Source organism: Neodiprion lecontei, chromosome 5, assembly GCF_021901455.1.
Source record: "Neodiprion lecontei isolate iyNeoLeco1 chromosome 5, iyNeoLeco1.1, whole genome shotgun sequence".
NCBI lineage: Eukaryota > Metazoa > Arthropoda > Insecta > Hymenoptera > Diprionidae > Neodiprion > Neodiprion lecontei.
This window is the reverse complement of record NC_060264.1, coordinates 28,119,485-28,146,944: the sequence shown is the minus strand read 5'-3', so window position 1 is coordinate 28,146,944 and position 27,460 is coordinate 28,119,485. Positions and strand designations below refer to the sequence as shown.

At 41.9% G+C, this 27,460-nt stretch overlaps 1 protein-coding gene across 2 annotated transcripts; it reads left to right on the top strand.

Annotated features, from left to right (window-relative positions):
• On the top strand, positions 1 to 27,266 carry LOC107225519 (homeobox protein orthopedia-like). Of its 2 annotated transcripts, XM_046739669.1 has the most exons (6): positions 3,267 to 3,346; positions 3,468 to 3,758; positions 3,933 to 4,114; positions 16,700 to 16,886; positions 17,410 to 17,589; positions 24,918 to 27,266. In XM_046739669.1, exons 2-6 carry the CDS (start codon positions 3,728 to 3,730, stop codon positions 25,226 to 25,228), a joined length of 891 nt encoding a protein of 296 aa, XP_046595625.1. In that variant the 5' UTR covers positions 3,267 to 3,346; positions 3,468 to 3,727; the 3' UTR covers positions 25,229 to 27,266. The 2 variants fall into 2 exon arrangements, with proteins under 2 accessions (XP_046595624.1, XP_046595625.1); XM_046739668.1 differs by lacking the exons at positions 3,267 to 3,346; positions 3,468 to 3,758 and adding an exon at positions 1 to 440.
• The last annotated feature ends 194 nt before the right edge of the window (positions 27,267 to 27,460 follow it).

Below are 27,460 nucleotides of genomic sequence, written 5' to 3'. Positions count from 1 at the left end.
AGGTCGGAAACTCGCGATTTAATATCCCGCCCACAACCTGGGGATCGTCTACGTGGGGGATAAGAGGCGGGGGCGAATGGTCGTCTTGGTGGGAGTCGGAGGGCCGATATGGCAGTCGGCGGGCAGTCCGCTGTCTGCCTTTCAAAGGCTCGGGCCGGTTATCGATGAGAGTGTATCGTCAGGGCGCAATAAATCGACGACGAGAGTTTCACTGGGTAAATTATTGCGTCAAAAGTTGGACCGCCGCCGTCGTGCCGACCCCGTAAAATACCACCGATAAAAGTCGCGCGGTGTCCCTTACCGGGGATCAAATATCATTCTGACGTTCGTTAAAGGAAACAGTGTTACAATCGAAGATACCTCTACCAGGATTGAGTTTCGTTCCTGGGAAGGCATGCTCAACAACATCTCCACCGGCGGCTCCATACACGGAATCCCCGGTAAATTCACCACCAGATCAATTCTCTACAATTTTACTCACTGTTCAACCTCTTCTCATCATCCCCTTGTAACACAGTTTCACCATCCCCCCAATCGTCGTTCTATAAATTCATCTTTGTCTCTTTCTTCTACTTCTACTTCTTCTTATTCCACCCCAAGAGAACAAAACCTGCAACGGTTTCACTACACACGGGACCGTTTCACTTGCGATACCTCGAGTCACCTCGACGCTCCTTAGTGTTGAAAATTCTCAAGGACACGAAGAGGATATAAAAACACAAATCCACCGAGCGAAAGAGGAGTGAAGTCCAGACAGAGAAACCTCGAAACGGTGTGACATTTGATTCCGCAAGCCGGAAAGGCTTGGGTGCACGATTAAAAGACTAATGTATTCACATGTGTCTGGAGTATCGAGATTTTGCACCATGCCGATCAAACCCGATATGGTTTTACCTATGTATATACATGTTTGATACGGCAAACCACCGTTGAAGAAAAGTGTATTCCGGTAAAAGTTTCCCCGAATCAATTTCGTTGATGAAATAAGAGAAACGTATTAGAACATGGAGAGTATAGTATCGACTGTATACTGAATACTGTCGTCAAATCTTCGATGATCTTGAAATTAAGATGTAGGATAAAGTGTGTCGTCGTTTATTAAGTACACACTCACACCTTGCGCGACATGAAAAATATTCCGTGCGTTCAAATCACCGACGAATATCGTACAAGTATGTATCATTATCGGTTCAATGCCAAAGCGAAGTTCACTCGTGAGTCCCTACCTTGGTTGTAGGGAAAGAAGAACAATTTGAACCGTCAAAAGAATAAAGGTCCGTCAAACTGATCAGTGAAAACGGAGCTACGGTTTTGATTGATCAGCGATAAAGATAAGAACAGTTTTGAAACAATCTTTGGGGTGACTTTAATATTGGCATCACGTTTTTGCTCTACTTATCCGATGCTCAAATTCCATACTCAGCAAGAGTATCGAGAAACAGAAAATACAAGAAAAATTCAAATGCGACAGATTTCAGCAATGCGGTAGCGAACGCACGTGGCGTGTTTTTGCACGGGTCCTTCTAATTCCCTCCACGGGGCCATGAGCTCGCGGGTCTGATAAGCGTAATTAACTTAACTCACTCAGATTAAATTAGCCGAGAAGTTAAGGAACCAGTAGAGTTGCTCGACCTCGAGCCAGACACACCTCACAATCAGCCGTCGGTTCGGTCTCCGTCGGATGTGGCCGACAGTTAACTTCGCCCGAACTACTCGCGGTTTCGACGTTACTTTTTCTCACTTTTAACCCAACCATCGATCTTCTCAACCTTTTCGCACGGTTTACCTTTTGCGAGAAACGTACTGAACCGCGTGTGACAATAAATCCGCGAATTGACCGCAACGTTATTAAAACATATCATCATCGACGGAGGTGCGACGACGAATCAATGGTGCGTCGAATGTTCGATCCACCGGAAACACCGCGCGACATTTGACCCGGGAGGAACAGTTCTTGCCGCGGTAGTATAGAAATGGTGTAAAAACTGAAAAGTAGTAGCGAGTCATGTGTTCGTAAAACACGGAGGTACACGAGAGGAAGCGCGTCGATGAAAGGCATCGGCGTGTCGGTGTCTAATTAGTATTCTTAGACGCTACTTAAACAAGTCTACTGTGAGTTAAAGTTTGGTTAGAGTCCTTTTATTTGATTTAAAACTTCTTCACTTCGGGTATTATGTATACCCCGTATACACACGTATCGTATACCATACGCTCAAGATCACACACCAGACGACACTTAGCCGTCGTTACCCCGCTCCTGAGGGTGCTGCACTCCTATGTGCATTTATGCCCATTGCCTACACCACCTCGGCTACTTGCTGCTACCATGCGACACTCCTTTACCTCGAAGTGGAAGAATTACGTGCCCGGCGTAACGCGGTGCAGACGATGAGGTTGTAGGTTCAAGTGCCAACTCGACACTTCCACCATATAACAATTGTACGCTGCGAGATTTCACGGTGATGTTTTCACCCCTTTTGGCACGTCAGTGTGCATCGTTCTGCAAGACGGTATCGGATGAAGGTACCGCTGCGGTAATGACCTACGGGTTTAAAAGGCGCGCCGAACATCCGGCGGTATAATAAAGAAGGTTTGCCCGCCAATAAAATTGGTATAAAACCATCAGAGATGACCGTAAAAATAAAACAGGAATAAAGAGGCGAGTTGTAAACTCGGTTCTCATTGATACCGTCCCTATACACCCGTGGTTTAGTGAGTCGATACACCCTCCGAGGTGGTCCGTGTCCCTATCTACGATATATCACAAACTTTAGAGACCGGCCGCGCTTTTAGCGTAACACCGGTAGCCGGGTGTGGAGTACGTTAGAAAATCATAAGCTGAAATGGAAACGACTCACGTGGTGAAGACGGAGTGCCGCAGATACTTACATGATCGTTTTCGTGCCCGAGTATTACGTAGGCATGTAAGAATCTATTTCTGCTGGTTTGCAAACGTACCCCATATGCTCTTGCTGTACTAACTAGTTCATTGCGTAATAAGCATACTTATGGTGCAACGGTAGGCAGGTTCAAGAGTCGCGGTTGTGGTGGTCGTGCCTGTGAGCGAGCCACACACTCCGAGACGACTAGTCGAGTGTCGGGGGTACGTGGGGATGGACAAATGTGTGGTGGTATTTGTTCGCCTAGAAGCAGAGGCCGGTGACGATTCTAACACCTCGATGCTAAGTGACCAACCGGCGTTCGTGCGTCTCCTCCCCGTCGTCGGGTGTACCTCTGGGTGCGCGAACGACTCGCTCCTTAGCCGCTTGGACTGCACGTAGGAGCTACTGCTCCTATACAAATTTAAACTGCACCAGGACCGAACGAACGGGTGGCGGCAGCAACGGTAAGGAGGATGAGAAGAGCAAAAAGGAGGAGGAAAACATTGAGAACAAACCGTGCGACGGAGGAACGGTGGATGAAAAGGATAAGCAAAAACTGCGCGTAAAACCAAACATGCATTGCAGTGAGGTGGAGTAGAGGAAGAGGTGGAGGAGGAGGAGGAGGAGGAGGAGAAAATACGGAACGGAGTGTAAAATCACCGGCGAATGTAACGCTGGATAAGGAGAAAAGGAGCCGGTGCACCATTCTGGCAACTTTGTGACCTGGAGTCCTTCTTTTCACCCTCCGTAGGAATAAGAGATCTCCCGCACCTTAGCAAGCAAGAATCAAACCCATTTTGGGGGTGAATTTAAGTGACTTCAGCTTCGACGGGTTGCAATCAACTATGCTCGGATCAGACGCGTTCACCATTGACGGTGTGTGCAGCAATGGCCTCGCTCTCCTATAAGTGTCTCAATGTTCCTAATCACACCTACCAGTATACTTTCCATGCGCGAGTGTCCGTTGTCTTTTTCTCTCACTTCGTTCTAACGGAGACGTCCAGTGGACGATACACTGAACGACCCCGACCCGGTGCTTCATGATTTCAGGAAACTCGGGGTCGATCGGTCAAGGTGACGACAAACCGGCGAAGCAGAAACGGCATCGGACGAGGTTCACACCGGCGCAGCTCAACGAGCTGGAGAGGTGTTTCAGCAAAACGCATTACCCCGACATATTCATGCGGGAAGAAATCGCAATGAGAATCGGACTGACGGAAAGTCGCGTTCAAGTAAGTCCCATTAAAAGTACTAATATTGCTACTTTGTCGTCGTCTTCTTCTTTTTCTTCTTCTACAATGTAGGTTGTTCCATCCCATCACCGTTACAATTACCCGAGGCTGAAGCTAGCTGCCAGAACTAGCAGCCAAACGTTCCAATATTCATTTGAACAAGGTGGTGAAGTGCGAAAATAAAAATTTTGTGAAACACCTTGAACCCCCAATACTTTTATAGAATCATGAGGGTAAAATTGAATTGCATTTCTTCTATTCTCAAAGAGTTTAACTCGTTTGGCTGCCAACTCTTTCTGCTAGCTTCAACTTCATTTACAATTACCACTACCCTAAACGCTAACGTTATAAGCAGCTAATCAGCCGGTAAATGCTGCTAAGTCGGTTAAATTCCTGCAGGCCGGCGTGCAGCTACGTGTATAAGGAGTTTACGGGAGTTGTTTGAGAATCAATTGTGAGGCCTAATGCGGCTTTTTGGATTAAACTGATGCGGCGAAACTTGCGAGTTGCTAAGCCCTCCGACGAATGCTCTACGGGGGTTGAATTTTCCCGACCGCCATACTGCACGCTGCGCCGCGATTTCGTCCACCCAAGCATTACATCATCTTCAAAAAGGGAAAAGCATGCGCAAAAACAAGTTGATGGTGTCGTATGTTCGTGTGCGAAGAGAATTAGCAGACGCAAATCTAAACACAACCATTCATCTTTCTCCCATTCTATTCATCCCCGTCTGGGTAAACCTGTTCCACGCATCAATGACAATTTCACGTTTAATATCCGTGCTTTAGGATGTTCGGAAAATTTATCCAGAACGCGTTAAACGCGATTATCCGTTCAGTTTGATTACGATCCTGACGATTGATCGAGTTGCAAACGATTAACTCGTGCGGGCATTTCATTTGCGGAGACAATTTAATGACCAACCCGAGACTGCTTTTTTTTACTCTTTTTCCTTTTTTTTCTTTTTGTTCGAGGCGTCGTTTTTTCATCGAAAGGAACCGTTCAGTGAAAGGGCGGAAAATCGCGGGGGGTGCGTAAAAAGTGGACCTCCGTTTTTTGAGCCGCCCGGCACGTCGGGAAAAACGCCGGACTAATAGAATATCATGAAAATTTTATCTCCTGCTCGAACCGTCAGTCAACCAACGTGTGCCGTCTGCATATAAAATGAGGGTGGAAGCGCGCGCTGCGCGAAATTCACTCACTTATATAGCACGGAAACTGACAGACTCGTGCGAAAGTGTGAGGTGATATTTTTATACGAAACCCTTAATCGGCAAGACTTCTTCAATTATTACACAAATTTTTCTTCTCACTACTAATATCGTAAATTAGGTGGGTACGTTGATAATACTTTTCACCGTTTTGAATTAATAACACACTCGAAAACGTAACGAACAAATTAGAATTGCAGTTGTAATCGGAAAATTTAATATTACCCGCAATTATAAAGACTCCATAAATTGAACACATTTTCAAAACCGGTGGTTTCAAGATGTTTCTGTAGTCATTTTTGAGTTCCCCGAGTTATAAATAACGCTAAATGGTTTCTGATGATGTTAATTCTGATAAAGTTTTAATGCTTGCGAGAGAATATCGTGAAAATTTTATTGTATTTCTGAATTGGCTGGTAGGACTTGCTGTCTAAGGCGTTTTATGAGTTTGCGGTATCTCGGTTGGTAGGAAAAGGCTCGTGAGAGTCAATCCAAAGACTAAAACTTTTCGAACGCAGGAAAAAAAATAAAATAAAATCCGATCGATAATTATACATGGTTAATAAAATTGAAAAATATAGTAAAAGTCCTAAAATAACTTGTTCGAGATCCTATATCGATGAAGAAAAGCGTTCGCGATTGAATCTTGGTCGCTGTAACGAAAAATTTTGAAATTTCATTCAGAAGACAGAACAATTTTCATTTCTCTACTCAACGGCTGTAGATCTTGAGATATTTCGATCTTTATTTCAGAATTCCTCACTGGTATTAACTATACATGACGAGTAATTAGAAAAAATATCTAGCCGTTCATTTTTTTAAGAACATTAATTCAGATTGTCCCTTGTAGAAAACGACAATGTATTGTAAAGTTAAAAAGCAAAGTCATTAATTTCTTTACCTTTCGTGATTAAATATCAGCTCGTTTCTTCATTTATCCAAATTGCTCAACACTTTCATTAAAGAAAACAATAATCAACGATTAATATTAGCACGCTAAAACATTTTTAAACATTTTTTCATCAACGTGAAAATGAATGATTCGCTGATCCAGCTAAAGTTTAGTATCGATATAAAGACAGCAGAGATTATCGCTCCGATAGCAAAGATTTTTCACGGGCTACTCAAACTTGCAAAATTCTATCTGTTGCAACAAATATCGTATCCGTCTCTGTATCGCCACCGAAATACGTTGCTAGAGTAGCATTTTTTTTTTTTTTTTTTTTACCTTGATCACTTAAACATAGTTTAATAATAAAAAAATACACACAGCCTGCGATATTCCGAAGACGAAAAGAAAGAAAATCATAATCTCCGAAATGGCAGGAATGAAAATACGTCAAGACGTTTCAACAAGCCCTCCTAAATATATATATATATATATATATATATATATATGTATATATATATAAACCATGTATTATCATCTCATTCCCTCCGTCTTCTGGCACTCAACTTATAGGCAGACAGAGCAAGGAACAAAATGAAAGTCGTCCTCGGAGTAGCGCGGCGGCAGTTCGGTGAATTCAAATCGTCGAAATGTAATTGAAAGAGAATTTCCATCGAGTTCTACGCGCATATATATACATGCGGAATTCACCCCCTATATACACCTACACCCATACAGAATAACCATGTTCGTAACCAAGACGTAAGCGTGGCCATGGTATCTCTCTCTCTCTCTCTCTCTCTCTCTCTCTCTCTCTCTCTCTCTCTCTCTCTCTCTCTCTCTCTCTCTCTCTCTCTCTCTCTCTCTGCAGGCACGTGTATAGGTATGCATGTACGTGGGAAGGCAGGGTAGGGTAGGCAGGCCGTCGTTTTCCACAGTTTCCAAGGGAACGTGTACCTGAAGCACGCCGAGGGTTGAGCGACCAATCGGTAGACGCGAAAGGCGCCGGCGCCGGGCGTCGCGACGATATCGAGCGCGGCTATCAAAGGCTACTTCTTCGCTCTCCATTGCCAGGTCGTAAATATCCTCCACCGAGGGGGCGTAAGCTTATATTTTTTTTTTTATTTCTCATTTTTTTTATTTTTGTTTTTTTTTTATTTTTTGTTTTCTTTTTTTTTAAACAAAAACACAGGCAACAACATTATTCCCCTTTTTTACAAATTTCAATCGATCCAACGTGGGCTGGAGATGTGACATTTTGTCGAAAAACTTTTGCCAGACGGTAAAACGGAGACAGGAAACCGAAGCAAACGCGTTTGGAAAATATAGGGACGAAAAACATTGAAAAGAATAAAAAAAGAAAAAAAAAAAAGAAATGGAGGAAACTGTTCCGTTTAAAAAAAAAAAATCGAGACAAGTGTAAGACAATGTATTGTCATATTAGACTAAAAAAATATTCTCTTTCTCCGGATACATCTCGTTGTACGGGATTCGCGTACTGACTCGTCGGAAATTTGCCCGATTGTGAAAATCGAGTTCAATTGCAGAGTTTTCACGCGAATGGCTAGTAGAATTCGCGGTAGAAGATTCTTCATCGTATTGTCAGTATATTTACTCGTCGCTCGCGGTCACTGGTTCCGAGTAAAGTATAAGAAAAAAAAATAAAAAAAAAAAAAAAAAAAACAACGAGACTTGAAAAATTCAACAGAAAATTTCGCGAGTTCGATCGCGTCGGCAATGTGTACGAGTATACAAAAGCTCCGGCTCTGTACACAGAAAATGCATTATCGGCTAACTTGCGCGTGATCAATAATTCACAGACTAGAAATAACCGTCCGGCTTGAAATCCGAGAAGAGGAAATAACGAATGATTAAATAAAAATGAGGAGCCTGGTGGATGTACAAAACAACGGGGGTAAAAACACGAAGGTGACGATTTGAAAAAAAAAAAAAAAATAGAAATAAAAAGATATACGAGTACCTACATACATATATAATACATATAACCGATCGCACTATCCTGAAAATATATCATACGTATATTATACATACATACATATATATATATATATATATATATATAATACGCGGGAAATTTGAATCGCTGAGATATAATTGCGTTTGAATACGTGTAAAATGTCAACGCACCGATGGAATTCGATGGCGAATATCGAGTCTAGATTTCGCGATATTTTAATTGCGATTGGAGAAACGCGCTTTTTCGCGCTTTCAGGAACTGAGTGCTAATCAACCGCGGTGCGGTCTTTTTGCCGAAGCGACGATAACCGATTTAATTCCAACTTTAATTGCTAAGTAAGGGTCGATTAAACCCTGCCCTCAATTTTCGCGGCTGTGCAACGCCGTTTGAAACTGCACGTGACGTTACGTTATACGCACAAGTACCTTACAAATATACGCGAATAAAATTTTGTGTCGGCAGCGAGCCGTTGGATAGCCATTCGCGTTTCTAGCCCTGTACAATAAGCTCGGCGGAACGACGCCAGTTAACATTTGGTTAAGTTAACTACCGGTTAAGTTAACTGCGCCAGGTAACCGTTGGACGGGTCCCTTTCGTAGACGGGGATACCGGTCTACGTCCCTTCGATTACACCCGAGCACCACTCTACGCCAATTTCATTAGGATCGGATTAGGAAAGTATTGAACCGATCTTAAAGTCGAGAGAAACTAAATTTCAAACTTCTGTACTGTAGACATTGTGCTTGAGTGTAAATGAATTTTTAAAATGGAAATTATACCTTTCGAATTTATCCTCGAGTTATATCAATCTCAGCCCATAAGCGAAAAAATAAATTCAAACTCTTGTCTTCGCCAGTTTGTTATTTTTTTTTTTTTGATTCCGGAGAAGCTGTGAAAACTGAAAACCTGGACCGATGACCCTGAAAGTTTGCCTGATCAGTTTGCGGACGAAATTAAAAAAAAAAACGTGCTGACGGAGGGTAAAGGAATGTTCAAATTTTTTCGTACCTTTGTATGTTAAATTTGAGCCTTTCGTTTTTCTAACGATTTAAAATAAATTTGATACACCGTTCGGGAAATAAAAAAATCTAAAAGCGACTTGGTTTTCCACGTCTAACAGCCGAAAGTCAATTGAAAATACTAATACCTAACAAGGGATAAATAATTGATTACTAAAAAAAAAAGTTAAAAAAATTAAAAAATCGAATCTTTCCTCCACTTTGCCAAAACTTCGAAACTTGAATTCTCTCTCTCTCTCTCTCTCTAAAGACGAAAGAAGTTAGAAATTCTGACAAGTGTTTTCGGCAGAATTTTCCACTTACAAGATTAAAAAAAAAAATAAAAAAAATAAAAAAAAAAAAAGATTCACAAAATCTCGGCTCGGTTCTGCGAAATTTCAACATTATAAACGTAGCAATACGTATGATCAGGAATGATTTAGAGTATACATATAGGTAAAGACAAGGAGACTCGATCTCTCACCGAGTCATATACGTCACTTGTCCATTCCCCCGGGATTCGGCAATGACACCATTCACCCGTATCCCTTGGGATTCTTTTGAAAGCAATACTTTGTAGATGGAGTCAGTCAGACTCGAGGTGACTTCTGGGCCGAATTCCCAGCGCATATGCGACTCTCCTCGTGATCCGTATACATGCCCACTCGATCTTCCCTCTCTGCGAAAATTTATACACCGTGATTACTTTCGTTCGTCCACCGCGAGACGCGAGTGTTGTACATACATACGTAAAGTAATGTTCGTTAATGCCTTGGGCTTTCGTCTAACTTGTTTTCGATCCGAGGCAAAAATGCGAGTTAGATTCTATATAAGAATCATGTGACAACGACCGGCGACGCAGCCGACGCGAAAGATTGGGAATCATCGTCACATAATTCGTGTATAGAATCCAACTCGCATTTTCTTTCTGACCGCAAACGAGTTAGACGAAAATTCTAAGGCAATAATCAAAATTACTGTATACAAGGGAAAATCATTACGCGACACCTGTTCTAGGATAAAAAAAAAAAAAATCAGAACAAGAGAAAGTAAACGTGGACAATGATTCCAGCATTCCTTCTTTGTTTTTTAAAATTATTTTTCTTTCTTCCATCTATTTCAAATTAAATAACCTTTCGTGAAAAAAATCGGGCGTTGTTTTTCCGTTGTTCCTTTTCGACTTGTTTTATATATACGCACATACATAAGGCGTATGAGATTGCGGAGGCTCGCAGTTTTGAGAGAGGGTGAATTTTAATGCGGTATAAATATACATAGGGCACGATATTGGCCCTTACATGTCGTCGGCCGAAACTATACGCGCCACCTACGTCGCGAGGATTCCTGAGGGGTGGGGGGATGAAAGGGGGTCCGGGGGCACAGGGATGTTGGCTCAATGGACAAACTGTGTTGCCACAGTATCCCGGGAGAATTGGATCATCCGGAGCCCATTCCACCGTATCATATCAAACCCCCCCCCCCCCCCCCCTCCCTCAGCCCTCGATTCTTTCGCGGAGCCTCGTCATTTTATAAATCCCGACGTATTAATGGGCTCGAGGTTTGGAAATAAGGCGACGGGACCGGCGATAAACACCGCAATTCGAAAACGATGGCACTCTCTTTAGACCTCTGAACGTCAACACGGTACAAGAAGAAGACGAAACGAGATAAAGGATTGAGAAAACTATCGACGAACGAGGATGGAACAATTTTTTCTACATAGATATTTTGTACTCTTTACCGGGATTCTCCGATACGATTTTTTCTGTTTTTTTTTTTTTATTTCACAATAGAGAAATTGCAAACAATTTTTGCCCAGAAAATATTTCATTGGATCGTAGAAGTGTAACGAAACTGAAATAACAAAAAAAAATTGCATACCGAATGTAACGCTTAATACACCATCGATCGTTTAATTTATACACAATGAATGGAAACCAAGGTTTTCAAAGATCCGATGTGGATGAGGTTTAATAACGTTTCCATTAACGTAACGAAACGCTGATGAAAACAATTAGTATCTTGGAATTTAAAAATAACTTACAAAGTGTTGTGTTTTCAAAATATGATCACGATACGGTTTACTCAATTTCGAACAATTGCAAAGTTGCGAAATAATAGGGAATCTTTTAAGCACGCATCGTTACAATTGCGTTACCGCGACAGTTAATTCAGACCTGGTTTCGACGTTCCGAATGTCCCATGAAAGGACACACTTGCAAACGGTCCAAAAACCATTCAACCAATTCCCATGATCAAGGGATAGTTCACCTCCTTATTCCCAAGAGACGCTACATCCGTTATATATCCCGTTGTGCATGGCTATTGCAAGCATCGTTTTCCGCTGTTTATACATATCCGCGGTGAGGTTAATTCCATGCAGCGTGAAATTTCGGTTTAACCGGTAGTTACGACTAATTTCACGACGCGCGGAGTGTGAGCACTAAGTCGGAGATATTGCCAACGTAAAATAATGATAAAACGTAAAGGGATCAAGTTTAACCGGCAAGCGAGTAATGCGGGAACGCGTCTATATATACACGTTACAGCTGGCACGTCCTTAAAACGCTCACTGCATGCGTACCGACAACGAGAAAACAATTTCTCTATCGTTTTATAATAATCGCAGTGATACCAACGATTTTCGGCTGCTCCGAGATATGGAAAGAGGTATATCTTGAAATTTGTAGACTGTGATAAAAATGAAATCATCACTGAACCGGAATTTTCTAAATACATTCTATATCCGTACTGATTAAATTGTAATCTCGTGTTATCCCAGTCCAAAATGTCTACCATTTCGTAAGAAAAAATTTGATCAATGTAGTTTTTACTCCTTCGCATATACAGGACCGAAAATGTCGAATAGAATGTGTATTTTCTATTTTTACACTTCTTCTGGTTCTATCTTCAAATGTATCTCATATTCGTAAAAACCGGTCTTTTTCACGCTGAAACAAATGTCAGACTTTTTTGGACGAGATAAGGTCCCGAAAATTCAATGATTAACGTGTTTCTTGTAAACGCTGAGATCTGAAAATTGGAGGATTTTCGTATCTTTGTCTACACTACCTCTGTAACATATCCAAATGACAGCCATATCGAAAAGTATGCACTAAAAATCTGTCCGAAAGTTGACGGATCGACTCGTATATTCCCTTCTTCTTTCTTTTTTCGTGCTTATTCTTGTTCTTGTTCATTTTCGTTGTGAAATCCGTGAAAAAACGTAACGTGAGGAGAGGGATGAAAAAATTTGGCACGAAAATAGCGGTGTCTGAAAATAGAAAGAAGACAGTAGCTGTTCTACGGTTCTAGGATAAATTTAATTTGGACAGCTATTTATCCTCCCTTATCTTAGGAGGTCCTGGAGGGTATAGGATGGTTCTAGAGAGAGTTTCGCGAAACCCCGGGAGTCCCCGAGGGTGGTCTGGGTAATGCGCCTCGGCCGGTACCTCACCACCTCCTCTTCTCCCCCCCTCTTCGAAGATCTCCCGTCTGCCATCATCAATCAGACCGCGAGAGTCGGTTCGCGTCGCCTGATTCGCACCCTTTGCTTTGTTCACTTCGCCGCATACCCTCTGAACGTGCATCGAAAAGCAGCAATAATCGTATATGGTAAACAAAAAAAAAAAAAAAGAAAACCGTGCTTTTCGACAATAAAGTCATAAAATTTCAAAGACTGGACGCAAATTCACATTCGTTGGACAGAAATTAGATAACCTTTTCGAAAGAAATCAAAGGACTTTTGTCAACTATTTTAACAGATATTGTCAGAATCAATGGGGTCGAGAGTGCCTTCATTCGTGCGCTGTAAAGTACCGATACACTCCAACCCTCGAATGTGGATTCTGCAAAATTGAAGAGTCGCTTCACAATCAGCTCACGATTGAATTGCTTACTATGACGATCCATTGTTTCGCAGTGGGATTTCTAGGTAATCAGTTTCAAACTCGGCGAATAATTCAAAGATCAAGATACCACGAAATTGGAGTTTCCTGGGTGAAACACTCGATGTGGCCTCTTTGCCTCGTTTCCAATTTGACTAAAAACAATAATCCATGATAATAACTAATCGTGCTGTGCCTGTGAAAATTTTTCGTCATGGTCCCTCCCGCGGATCTGGTCCGGCAAAAGGTCCCATTCCAAAACCAGATTTCGATCCCGTACAGCGGACTTTCCGTATCCCGCACCAACACAAGTATATTATAGGGTCGTATATCTCCCGAGGGTGCCGAGCTCCAGATCCTCCCGCTTGCGTTGATGGCTCGATCAATTTATATCAACGCCCGCTGAACCTCCTTTACGAGTCCCTCCCCCCCATTTGCCTCTCTCCCGTTTCTCCCTTCTCGGCATGGGCCGCCAGCCTCGATCCTCCCCAACGTTCGAGGTAACCGTCTAAACTTATCCTACTCGAATCCGTTAAGCGATTGCTTGGAAAGCTCGCGTGTCCTCCGCGACCGATCGAAAAATGACTTGGAAGACAAAAAAAAAAACGAGAGATTAAACAGTTTCGTCCGAGGTCCCGAAAACTATGGAGCCGTGATTTTTTGTCCAGGTGTACCGCTTGCGGAGGCCAATTCACCTTTCCAAGTGCGGCTGGCGGACGCAGCTGTCCGACCGACGCGTGCGTCGGCCTAATCGGTGGATGATTGATCAATTTTTAAAAAGCAATATTCCTAATTGACTCAATATACGCGTATCACAGACTCGATTCGGACCCGAGGGAAGACCGGGATCCGCTGGGTTCTACCCTTCTCGGGCATATTGTTAGTCATCGAAAGGTGCGCGCCTCTATCTACGCCCGAATCGATACACACCCGGTTATACCTATAGACAGTGTTACTGGAGTCCTCGGAAAGCTCACCTGGGTCGCCCCAAAGTTGTCGATCACGGTCAACCTCGACTAACCGATGGTTAATATCATTGACGGCCATTGATTAGCCGTGATGAAAAAGAACCATCCTTCGGGTACACGCCGCTGGAATGACAACAAATACCCGGTTGCTTTCGTTCCACGCAGCCGATGTTTGGATTCGAAGAGTGGAACGCGATCAGGTGACTCCGCATTCGAGTATATAGGGTAAAGATGAGCTGGGAGTAAAAACCGGCAAGAAGCTTCTCGATCAATTGAGCCACGCCACCGCCTTCCGCTCTTTTCCATTAGGTTGTTCACGAGGCGGATAACCTCGGGGTTGTAGGCACACAAAACGCGTTGGCTTTTAGTCGGTGTTCGCGCGTGAAATCAGTGCAACCGCACCCACCCTGCTCTGCGGTAGAGGTGGCAGCCAGAGAGAGAGAGAGAGAGAGAGAGAGAGAGAGAGAGAGAGAGAGAGAGAGAGAGAGAGAGAGAGAGAGAGAGAGAGGGATGGAGTGGACGGGAGGCGGATCGGGCGAGTGAGAGAAAGAAGGAACCCCAGGGCGCCTAGCTGCTGGGGTGCGGGATCGCGCCTCACGCATCCTAATACGCAAGGCTAACCGCTCGGTCGTTCCCAGTCGACCCCTGACCCCCGCCCGCCGCAATATCACTTCCTAAAAGTCAGCAGGTTCGCATGAAGGGGTGAGAAAAAGAGAAAGAAGAAAAAACAACTCGTAATGAATCTCTGCGTACGCTGGACTGGAAAGGTTGAATTCGATTGAAATTGGTTGAATTGGACAACTCTCGAACGCGGTTAGTGAGACTGGCTAAACGAAATCGTTCGGCATCGAGCTTGCTCCAAAAATTTTATCCCACTAACTCGCGGTGATGGTTAGAGTTGGAGGAATTTGTACTCTCTAGCTTTTCTACTACCAAACAACAGTTTCGGAATAGTTGTTTTTTTTTTTTTTTTTCATTAGATGCATTCGATCCAGCACACTTTTAGACATACCTCTGGGATAAAGATACAAGTGTAGAATGAACGTAATAAGCTCTTCCTCGATCAGAGTGACTCCACTTGTTAGTACAACTTACCTAATATAAAGTTATTTGATAACGACCATTATTCAAGATTCCGACTACGAATGTCAAGATTGAGTACAGAATCCATCCCTAGCCTGTTTCGAACCCCATTACAGAATCAGCTCCGAACGGCACAGTATTTCTGATGTCACGAACAAACATCAGAGGCTGTATCGAGCATTACAACGGAAGTTGCCGACTCACCAAGAAGGCTGAATTTCACAAATTGAATGAGAATGAGTAACACCCTCGGTAAAATTTCGGTAAGTACAGCGTCAACTTCCTCGAAGATGGTCGTTCACGCAACGGATGGTGTAAAGAACAGCGTAGGTATATACGAGCCAGGGATGTAGACGGCGGAAGTGAACGGTTCAACGGGATACACCGTCGGTTCCCATATATCCAATTAGCCGTGGGTAATCCTATCGCAACCCCCGCAAACATATACCAACCTTAGCCGGTGGTAATGCCGTGCTGCGGTACTAATTTACGACTTTACATACGAGCGAAACTGTCCATTCCTGCAGTAGCGGAACTGCCTCCGAAGTAACTCGCCGCCCTGCGGAATCCACCCTTTTCGCTCTTCTCATGTCTGATCGCACCACTCGCGGTAAGTTCACGTCTGGTACGCCAGGTCCATACCCGGTCAGCCACGGTCTCGTTCAGACCAACGGTGCCGCCGATATGGGGATGGGGTTCTCGGAGAACGCAGACCGGCTTTGCATGCGATATCAATAAATCAAGTCCGCCGGCTTTTAGGGGTCGAGGGTGGTTCGGGGGTGGCTGAAATCAACCGCGTCCTCGCCACCGCCGCACACCCGATACATCATCTATTATTTACAACCGCATATTACATCCGCTAGTGTATACATATCGGTACTTGTACCCATATAACGTGAAAAGGATTAATACGGTGCAATGCCACCGTACGGGGGAAGAGATGTCACTTTATGCAAAGTTTCTTGTATCTTCGTTTCGATTTCGAGAGAAAAAGTTCTGAACGCAAACGCTCGATACTGAACCACGCGTCGCAATTCCCGTTTTCTTCGTTCTCTTCCGCAATTATTCTCTTATGCAATTATTGCAACCACTGATCAGAGAATCGCTTAATCTAAAACGCTTGTACATCAGGACTCTCAACTATTGGGCGGTTTCTCGGTACAACGCATGTTCATCAGGTCTCAAACTACTTTTGAACAACAGTTTATGAATTACCCACTCAGTCCACCTTCATTGCGATCTTCGAATAATTATCTACCTGAAGTTGTGATCGAACTTGAATCGCCGGTATTACCGAGTTTTGGTTATACAGTGACCGAACAGGTCAGTCGATGTGTAACCTCAAGTTCGCCATTTCCTTCTCCCAAAATACAGGCTACCAAGTTTCATTAACCCGCAATAACTTGTTGCTATAATTGAGTATCAGCTAAAACTTGAATCTACCAGCAAGCTTGATAGATCAAGGTCTCAGATATGAGCAAAATGTAAATCAAAACTTTCGAATTGATACCGAACACCGACTGACAATGATAAAAAAAAAGTGAAAACCTACTATTTAACGGTGTTTTCAGGTATGGTTTCAAAACCGTCGGGCGAAATGGAAGAAGCGAAAGAAAACAACGAACGTCTTCAGGTCACCGGGATCGTTGCTGCCATCCCACGGACTGCCGCCATTCGGGGCGATGAGCTCTGCTGCCGAGCTTTGCGGGGCCGCTGGGATGTTCCACGCACCTACGGATCGATGGGGAATGGGCCCGGGTCAGTAAAAACACAAAATACCAACTCACAAGGTCAAAATCACTAACCGATGGCCGCATCTCCGATTTTCAGACGGTTAATATGTCAGACAAGTCGGTTACGTTGGCAATGCATAATCAGCCCGCAGCGCCACCGCCGGCGGACCGCGAAACTAGCTCAATCTTTGTAAACATAACCCGTGACGATCGAGTTTTTTTATTATTGGATTAAATTCCACGGTCATTGGTCACGTTGTGTTGACAAAGATTGAGCCTGCTTCGCATCCGATCCGGGTTAATTTTTCACGGCCAACGTAACCGATTGTCCAAAAAACCTGGCCGTATCAGACGTAACTGCGGACAACTGTGCGTATAAAAATTTGTGAGAAATCAAAGATATTGACAAAAAAAAAAAAAAAAAAAAAAAACAGGCTGCAAATAAATCAAAAGCGTAATAAATACTAGTAATAATTAAAGGAAGAAGGGGAATCGCCCCGCCTATAAGGCCAATGGCAATAACTACAACGATCACTGATTTCCCGCAGGACTCGGGCAGCTGGGTCAAAGCGGGATGGGGATGGGCGGTTTCGGCCAAAGTCTGGGTCAGCTAGGGCAGCAAGGCGGCGGAGGTCTGGGCACGTCGCTTGGTCTGGGTAACTCTGGTCTCCCAATAAGCAGTCCGTCGCAAACGGTATACCAGGCTAGCTACGGTCTAAACTCCCTCGGTAGGTATACCCACCTTAATTTTAATCACACGTATCAGGTATTTGCGTAAGAAACTTACGCCATGTTCGCAGAAATTTTGTACAGCCCTGAATCTTTCTGCACCATTTCCTCGCTTCTTTGAGCAAAGTTCAATTTTTGTCAATTTTTTATTTTTTTTCTTCTTTTTTGCCGTCAATCACTTTTTTTCATCTCACAAGTCAGGTGAAGGTGTTTCGAAAATTCTAATACGGAATCACAGGTTTTGAATTAGCTTTGGATAACAAACGAATTATAAATTGCAACCGTTTATAATCATCGGCATACCTAATTGTTGCAAAGGAAGCTAATACCTCATTGGGATGAATAAAATTGAATCATTCGTTTCATTCTCGATCAATTTTAAGTACCGAAAACCAATAACTTTACGCTCATATCCCTGTCTAACAACGTTCGTCATCTCAATTGAATAAAATTGAAACTATAGTTATCCAACAACGTTTTGTGATGAAAAATTTATCTGCAACGACGTATTTTCTGGAAAAAAAAAAATCCATCCATTTCCCAGTTTCATCGTTTTTCCTGCTAATCGTCAACTCTTTCTTTCAATTCTATTTTCTGCATTATTCATCAAACTTTCTACCGTCGTTGATGCTTTGCCTCGGTACATCTATAAGGCCCAAATCTCTCCATCTCGACCCGAGCTAAAGTCGTACAGCGAAGCAAAACGTGAAAAATCCTAACTGCCGAGTCAAGGGGGCAAGGAGGAAGAGAGTGTGTGAGAGAGAGAGAGAGGGGGGGAGAGAGAGAGAGAGAGGGAGGGAGGGAGGGAGAGAGATGGCTGCACCGCGGCGTAATGGTAAGCACACAGCCGGAGAGACCTCGCACCTAGGTGCGATCGCCTTGAGGTCTGACTGTGCAAACATACGGACCCAACTTTACGTTTCTGTCTCAAATTCTTGAACTCTCGAATTCTCAAATCACCACTCAAAGATTCTCTCGCACGCTTCATATACTCCACCATATGTACACATCATATATCCATACATATAGATACATGTATAGATATATACATTGTTTCTTTTTTTTTTTTTTTTTTCAAAAATTTTACATAAACGCCGTATATAGGTGTATACATATGTGTATACATATTCGGCGTATGCACGCATTTGCATATACGCCGTATGCAACCAACGCCTCTAACAGAAATCCGAAATACAAAATGAGTTGGGCAATTGATCCCGGGACTCGTTACAATCGTTCACTAATGACAAAAAAAAAAAAAAAATCGATACAACGTAACGATCGATTCAAGGATGACGACTTCCATGAAAGAATGTTCCTTGAAAGGATCTAAAAAAAATGTACACGTTCATCTAGACATGGTTGGTATACATATTTACCGCGCAATTGCAACGTTGTCATTCTTCGATATTATGTTGTAATGCAAATATCGACTGTAAATCTTTACTTATCGTTCGATTTTACACCTCTATATACAGCCAAAACCAAACAAAAAAAAAACAAAAAAACTACCTTCTCTGGCCCTGGTGAAATCAACATGCATTTCCCAAAAATCCTCGACTCCGTTGGAATAATATATCAAAATTTGTTGATCAATTACATGTGACGAGTGACTTTTCAAAAATACTTTTCTTTCTTTGGTAATGTACACGTATATATCAATTACTGCATGTGCGTGTTATACAAATTAATTGTCAGTATAATTATCATTACTTTCAGAAATCAAACAGAATCTATATTCAGCAAATATTTCAAATTTCCAACAAACGTTGCGGAATGTAAAATGGCCTGTAAAACATGCTGACATTCGTGTACCTTACATATTGTTATATATATATATATATATATATTATTTTCATATATATGTAACCTGTAATAGATACGGTATATAGTACACGTACATCACATGTTCATGAGACAGAGGTTCGTACCAATTACCACTCGTTACCGCCTAGAGAGTGCACAGATGCCTACGAGTATACATATACCGTATGTATAAGTGTTTGAATGATGCACGAACAATTTGACCGTGACAATTAAAAATCCATTCCAATGGTATTGAATGAATTATAATGAACTCGATCGCTTACTGCCTCTCGAATTTTTCCAACCTGCGCGCATGCCTGCTACTTACAATTAGTATATTTTATAAAAAACGATCAAGACGGATTTCAGAGGGTGAATGTCTGTCATAATTGGATCCGTGAAATGATCTCCCCTCAAACAAATCAGGCTACATAATTGTCAATGTTCCAATCAAAGTGTCGCTTCAACTTTGACCAATTACGGATTGTCCGGAACGAAACTCCGTCAGAGATCCGCGATCGCGTTCCTGCATAGATGATCGGGGGTTCTCCTTGGATTCGAAGGATCGTATCTAACCGGAGCTAAGTAACGAAACGGGACCGTCGCGCTACCGAGTCTTAAATCGTTTAATACACCATGTCGCACAGAAGCGAAAGCAAAAGCGGTGCAGATATAAGCAAATAGGCACAAGCATTATACATAAGCGCGTGATGAAGAGGTTAGGAAAGTATAGTCGAGGCTTATAGATATGTGCACACAAGGTGAGGAAGTACGTGTAAGAAGAAGATGGTGGAAAGTGGGAGGGTGAGAGGCGAGAGGATCGGTGCGAGACGTGGCACCCGCCTTTACGCAGCGCTCGGTAACTCGGTGAGCAAACAGTTTTTAGAGCGGGTCTTATTTTTCGTTTTTCAACGATGATTAGCACTCCCTGGACGATGAGACGACCGAGCAAACCGAGGCAACGCGACGAGACGCGGGGAAATATTCCGAGCGCTCGTTCCCGGTTCCTTGCGCCGATTGTATCGACTCTCTACCGATGCAAACAAGACTCTATGAGGTGTGAATTAAGACATTTCAAAGTGCCGAGTATAGGCAGGCGGGCACCACGGTAGTCGGCACTTCGAGTTATTATACATACGAACCGACGTTCGTACGTAAATAAGCATAACGCATGTCGGTCTACCTGCATCTCTGATCCCATACCTATGAAATCTTTCATCCTACTCGCCCCGGTAAGTCATTCCACTTCTGCACTTCACGGCATTCTGCAATGTGTGATGTAACTAGATGCACCATTTTTTTGCAGATCACTGTACAGTAGTATCCATTAATTGCCTTGATCTTTCGGCTAACTTGTTATCGGTACGAGACAAAATGCGAGTTCGATTCTATACGATTTATGTGACAATGGTTGCATCGCCAGACATCGTAACTGACTTGTCGAAAAAGTTAGTCGTATCGGAATTCATGTCCTCAAGTATACCATTTATGGGCATCTTTTAATTTGACTTTCAATCTCTTCGATTATCTAATTCAAAATTACTAAAATCCGACTTCGAACAAGTTTTGGCACTCGATGGCATACTTCATTGTTTGAAAATTGGGATTTACGTAGATCATCGACGCGCCTCTGGACATGATCTCCGATTATAAGTACCCAATGAATGTGTCCACAACTGGTATCAACGTGACTGAAACAGGGTGGTGACAATTTTGCTCAAGTAAAATTCCCTGATTTTTCCCGAGAAGAAATTCAGAATTCCCTGATAAGTTTCCACAAGACTTAAGTAATGTTGGATGGCTTCCGTGACTAACAGGTCCGGAAATTGTGCACCTTGGATGTATAAATTTCAATTCAAAAACACATGGTATTGCTTCGTTTCACACAAATAATTATAAATCGAACAATACCATTGACCAATGATAGCTTAGCTGAATTTACGAAGTATAATTGAAGTTTAAAAACAATTTATAAAAAAAATGTACATTTTTCCCTATGATAGAGATACAATTTTGGTGCGTCAGTATTTAGTGCACGAAAGCTGAAAGGTGAGCTGAATTTAAAGCGTTGCACAATGTTTAATGGGCAGATATAGAGGTGAAAAAAAATTGTCAACGTTGAAATTCAAGATTTCCTACAGTACAAAAAATACAGTACCCATGAAGACTCTGACTTGTCAATTTGTAACGCGTTTTATGAACATGTCAGAGACAAAAACTGTACAATATCCGTGTTATACGAAGTTAGCTACACGATTGATTGTCTTTCTCTTAACGTAAAAGAAATCTTCGACGTCCTTTCAAAAGCCAAATTGAAAAAGGTTGGGCAAGAGTAAACATAGATTGTGTATGAATCTATACGTATTGCAAGAAGAAACTTCTATTGTACGGGTCCCAATAGAATTTCGGAATTCGTTGAAACTATTAAAAGCGCGGACTATTCATTTATAGAATCTCGCGAGAATCCCGCCTGCAGCTCTTTCGGTATTCCTATTCGCTGAAATCGCGAGATGTTGAGTCACGGAAGTCAATGAATGACTAATATCAACCGGGGAAGATGTCTTCACGTGGTTCTGGTTGGGTATAACCGTGGTAGTTCGGTCGAAATGTAAATTTGACATTGCAATTGTGGTATATCAAAAGTCTCTCTCTCCAGGAAGGCCGAGCGTTCCTTGGTTAGCCGTGAGTGCATTTTTTATTTACGAAATTATAGCAATTCCTAGTTACCATCTAGCGACGTCAATATTACATGAAAATAGTCTCACGATGGCTCATTTTACTCTTCATTTTTTTCCGGAATGATAGAAAGTATCTCAATTGTGCATTTTTTGATCCCTGAAATGCGGGAAACTTGACAATAGTGACGCGTGTCTAAAAACCACAAATTATTTTGACGATTTTTGGGATGTGAACCCTTCCCGTTCGTTGTATTATTTAATATAGGATGAAAAAAGGTGAGTTTGCTCGGTCGGTAAGGGTGGGAGTAGTAAATGACCTCAGGATTACTAACGACCCCCGCAACGGATAGAAAAAGAAAATTGTGGTATCTGAAAATTGCAGTTTCAAGTGTTCTTTTTCGTACGTAGCAGCTGGGCTATCGGGCCCGCTTGCTGTATCATGGCCACCGGTTTGCCGCCGGCTACCGCGAGCATCATAAAATCATTTTCACGGGCCCATTCAACGTCGGTGGGCCCGATCGCCCCCACAAGGTGTTTACGACTGCTGCTGTTGCTGCCGTGGCGCAGAGCCGCATAATCAACCCTTCCCAAACCCCATAAGCGCAACCGTCGCTAGAGACGCTGCGAGTGTGGAGTAGATGTGCAACATCAAAAGCTAACCTAGGCTTCTTGAACACGCGAAGTGGTGTGTTCCTGGATATACGCGTCGTTTTTACACGTTGTTTATACAGGATACGACTTCGCGGAGATCGTCCTGCATGCGGCGTGCGGATGAATCGGTTTTCTTTTCTTTTTCTTTTCTTGGTTTTTTTTTTTCTCTATCTTAGCTCGTGTCTTCTTTTTACTTTTTAAGAGAAGCTCTAAAAGCTGACCCAGGTAGCGAGTCGGCTTTGTACGATTTTCTTCAGTTCCTTCTGCTTTGCTGTTTTATACTACCGGGTATAATGGTTATTTTGTCCGCTTCAATTCCATCACTGCAGCGGTGATGAAAATTAATTTTTTATTCCACGGACACATTTCATATGAAAGTGAGGAGATCGTATGGAAAGCGAATTTTTTGTTTTTCCGACAAGAATCAGTCTGTAAACCTAAAACCTGAGATTTTATGAGGATGAAGTTCGTAGTGTTGGGGTAACGATGCAATGTCACAGGACAACTGATTCTACCGCAAATTTAAATTTATCTAAAATTCGGTGAGCATAGTAAAACAGAACCATGGTATTATTCGTATTTTGTAAACTCAAAATCTTCAAAGTAATTCGCAAGTTGTAAAGTAGTAATTCAGTGTCCAATTTTCCGTTGGGTTGCGAAAATGTATCGAAGTCGAATCAAGAGCGATTTAAAAACCTTTTTTTGCGCATACGATTATTTCAGATATTCTCGGATACGTTAATATTAAGTATGTTTTTATATTTTTCTTCAATTTTGCGTAAAATCTATTTTTCTATTCTCTCGGTGTGTGCATAACAATTTGGCGAATACCGAATTTTCCACCGTATCGTAACAAACCGAATGAAAATGTTCCGATCGATTTAGGGCGAAGCAACGCACGGCCCGAATTCGGTTGTCTTAAGAGGATGCTACAGTCAGTCTTTACCGACTGAGTGAAATTTCACTTACTTTGACAATTACCTACGATCACGCATCACTAACGCAAAAACCCTACTTATAGCATTATTCTGTGTGCAATGCCGGTCAAAGACGTCCGAAAACTTTTTTGTTTCAAGCTACAATAACGCCAGAAAATGTATTCCTACGATAAGTAGTAATTCGAATTACGGTAATACATTTCCTGGCATTATTGTCGCGTAAATAAAACTTTCTCTCAGATATTCGCATCCTGCGTTGTACAGTAATATTCATTAATGCCTTCCCGTTCCGGCTAGTTAACAAAATGCAACTTCGATTTTGTATACGGAGAACAAATTTTGAACTGGAAAAGTGTCCGCCAAAAGCAGGAAATAGTGGTTCAACGGGTCGTCGCAATGTCGCTCATAGCAATAAGCGAAACAATCCGATTGGCGCTTAGGAATCAAAGAACTTTTGCTGAAGCAACGCCATCTTAATTTTCCTCTACTTTACGGACACTTTCTATACACGGAGATAGTCCTCCTAATTTCTAACCTCTCCCCTCCATAATTCTCTACGAATTACGTGACAATGACTCCCATTATTCACGTCGTCTTCATCGTTAGTCATTTTCACATAATTCGTATAGAATCTAATTCGCATTTTGTTTCGGAGCGAGAAAAAGTTAACCGGAAAGGGAAGGCATTAATGAATATTACTTTACGTAGAACGGCGCTACCGGTAGCTTCCTCGCGTAAGCGATGCGCAAGCGTAGGTAACAGTGAAAATAAGTGATATCTTACTCTGCCTGTAAAGACTGACTGTACTTCACATACCTGGACAATCTCTTGAAACTTGAAAATCAACCGCGCATGCGCGACTTTTATCGGCTGTTCGTGCAGGCTGGCCATCTCGAGTTTTCAGCTGTCAAATTCCGTTTCGATACGAATTTTCGAGGTTAGAATCTCAAATAATTTAGGTAGCGACTCGGCGAGGTTTGGAAAGCATTTGTTATCGGGTCGGAAAGTTGATTCTTCAAAGAGCGATCGTAACTCAACGCTTATGCTCTTTGAAACTTCAAACGTAGACATTTTGCGTAGATTGGCCGGCCTGCGTCGCAGACAAGAATAAGATTTCGCCGACCAATGAGATCGAATTATTCGGCGCATGCGCGGTTGATTTTCAACTTTCAAGAGATTTCCCCGTTACAGGAATCCTCTCAAACGGAACCGGCACCCATCCACTAACCCTCGGATCACTCGCATTGATTACAGGGGGTGTTCACGTCTCGGCGTCTCGAGGTTCCCCACCCGGGAGTTCGTCGGTCGGCGGTGGTCAACCGGGCAGCTTGGGTCCCGGTTTAAACTGCGGTCAGGGTTCCCCGGGGGCAGCTTCCGGCGGTGGAGTATCCTGCGTCGGTACGGACGGAAGCGGCGAGGCAACCGACTGGCGGGGCGCCCATAGCATCGCGGCGTTGCGACGCCGGGCGTCGGACGCCTCCCAGCAGCAGTACAGCCCCCAGCCTCCACCCCCGGGACCCCCTCAGTACACCGGCCACGATCTCGAGTACAGTTCGGTATACTAGGGCGAATTATCCGCCCCCATATCGCCCAACATTTTTTACTCGCTTGCTGCTCTCGTTTACTTCCTCGGATTGTTTTTACCCTCTTCAGTTTCGTTTTTGACTTTGTTTCATACGATTTTTTTCTCTTTTATTGTTACTCTGTTTTTTGTTTGTTTTTCCTTTTTCTCTCTTCATTTTCTTCTATTCCCTCGATTCTCGTGATTTTTTTTTTTTTTTACCTACCGCACGACAGCCCTGACGATCGTGTTTTGGCTGAGGCACATATGTCGGAAAAATAAAGGAACAGAGTAACACGAGTTTGTAATGAAAATTGAATAATATCGTTGTGTGATTTGTACCGTGTCTGATTACGAATGATACGGTACTTTTATCACCAATGCATGTATGCGTTAATGCGTATACATACTTTTAACGATATTCTTCTCTTCTCTCCCTCTCAAGCTTCTTTGTCGTTTCGCGAGGATACGTTGTTCTCGTATGTTTTTTTTATTTTACAATTATGTTCAACGAGGTGCCGTTGAGTTGGTTGTAATTTTTTTTTTTTTTTTTTTTTTTTTATTTCGCTAAATCGAACTTAGAAAACAAACAAAGGAAAGAAAATAAAACAAGAAGAATTAAAAGAGAATAGAAACGAAAAGGACGTGAATAACGTAATTTAATTATACAGCGTATTTAAATGAACTGCAATTTTCCGAAGTTGAGGTATACGATATAATAATAATAATAATAATAATAACAACAATAACAATAACAATAATAATGATAAAAGAAAATCATCACTGCGGGTACGATATTTTATCTATAGTATAACAATATGTAGTGATATGTAGATGTATGATACCTAGTGCAAGAAACGAGGCATTGTAAATAGAGTCAAGAAATATGACGTTATAAAACACATAATATTAATCATACTGTATCAGCTGGTAATTGTATACAACTCGTGGGTATGATTTTGAAGCCAGAAAAAAAAAAATAGTAAAAAAATGCCGAATCGAGACGAAAAAATGTTTAAACAAATTTTCAGACATGAGGTCCATAATTCTTGCACGATTTTTCTCGTAAACGGATCTCATTGTTCAATTGGCATAAGAATTTCAATTCGTAATAATTTTACCGATAACACATTCAATTTTCATTATTCGATACCCTACTTATTATCACTTCAACAGACGAGAAAGGAGAAATGTCTGAGAAATTGGTTAACTGTAATTATATACGATTATATTATGTTATAGCGCGTTGTGAATTGACGAATAATAAAATGTTTTATCGTTGTCTCGATATATCAAAATACACACACACACACACACATATATATATATATATATATATGAGATGGAACTTTTGTAAATAAATTATGTACCTATAACCTACGTCAATCACGTCACGATAATTCCAGGGGTAAGTTGTATCTACTCATGTTAAATTGGTAATCGATACGGACAGCAAAAATGACGATAATAATAATAATAATAATCGTTATTACTATTATTATTGTATGGTATGTAAAATTTCATCTAGCAATTAATTATCACAGGGATAAAATCAAGGATAATTATCTCTAACGTATTATTGTCATATCATACACATACGTAAAAACCATGGCGGAGTCGGTAACATAATGAAATCGTCAAATAAAGAGCAGCGTATCGACTAACTGTTATTATCGTTATTATTGTTATCACTATTATTATTATTATTGTTATCGTACGTAAATACGTGCGTATATAAGCACGGAAAATAGGTATGTATGTATAACGTATGACGAAGTGCAAGCAGAGTAAAAGACAAGAGTATGCTTTTAAATTGTGATATTTTCGCGGGCACATCTAATGTATTCGGTTTGTCGTTGATTTTTTTTTTTTTTTTTTCTTTGTTTCTCCTCATATTTTCTCCTTTCCCTCCCCACCCTTCAATAAAAATCCATGCGTAATGGTATTAAAAACGATGACAGCAAAAACAAAAAAAAAAGAAAAAAAAAAAAAAAACAAACATACTCCACATGTAGGAAAAAAACCCGCGGGCAACGAAATCGCACGTTTGTAACGGGGATGTGAATTCAATATAATAATAATAATTATTATTATTCTAGTTACGAATTTATCATAGATATTAAAAATAACAATAATAATATTAATAAAAGTTGTAATAAAAATTTGAAAAATATGATTAAAACGAGAAAGACAAACATTGACACACATACGCCTCCCACACGCACACGCACACACG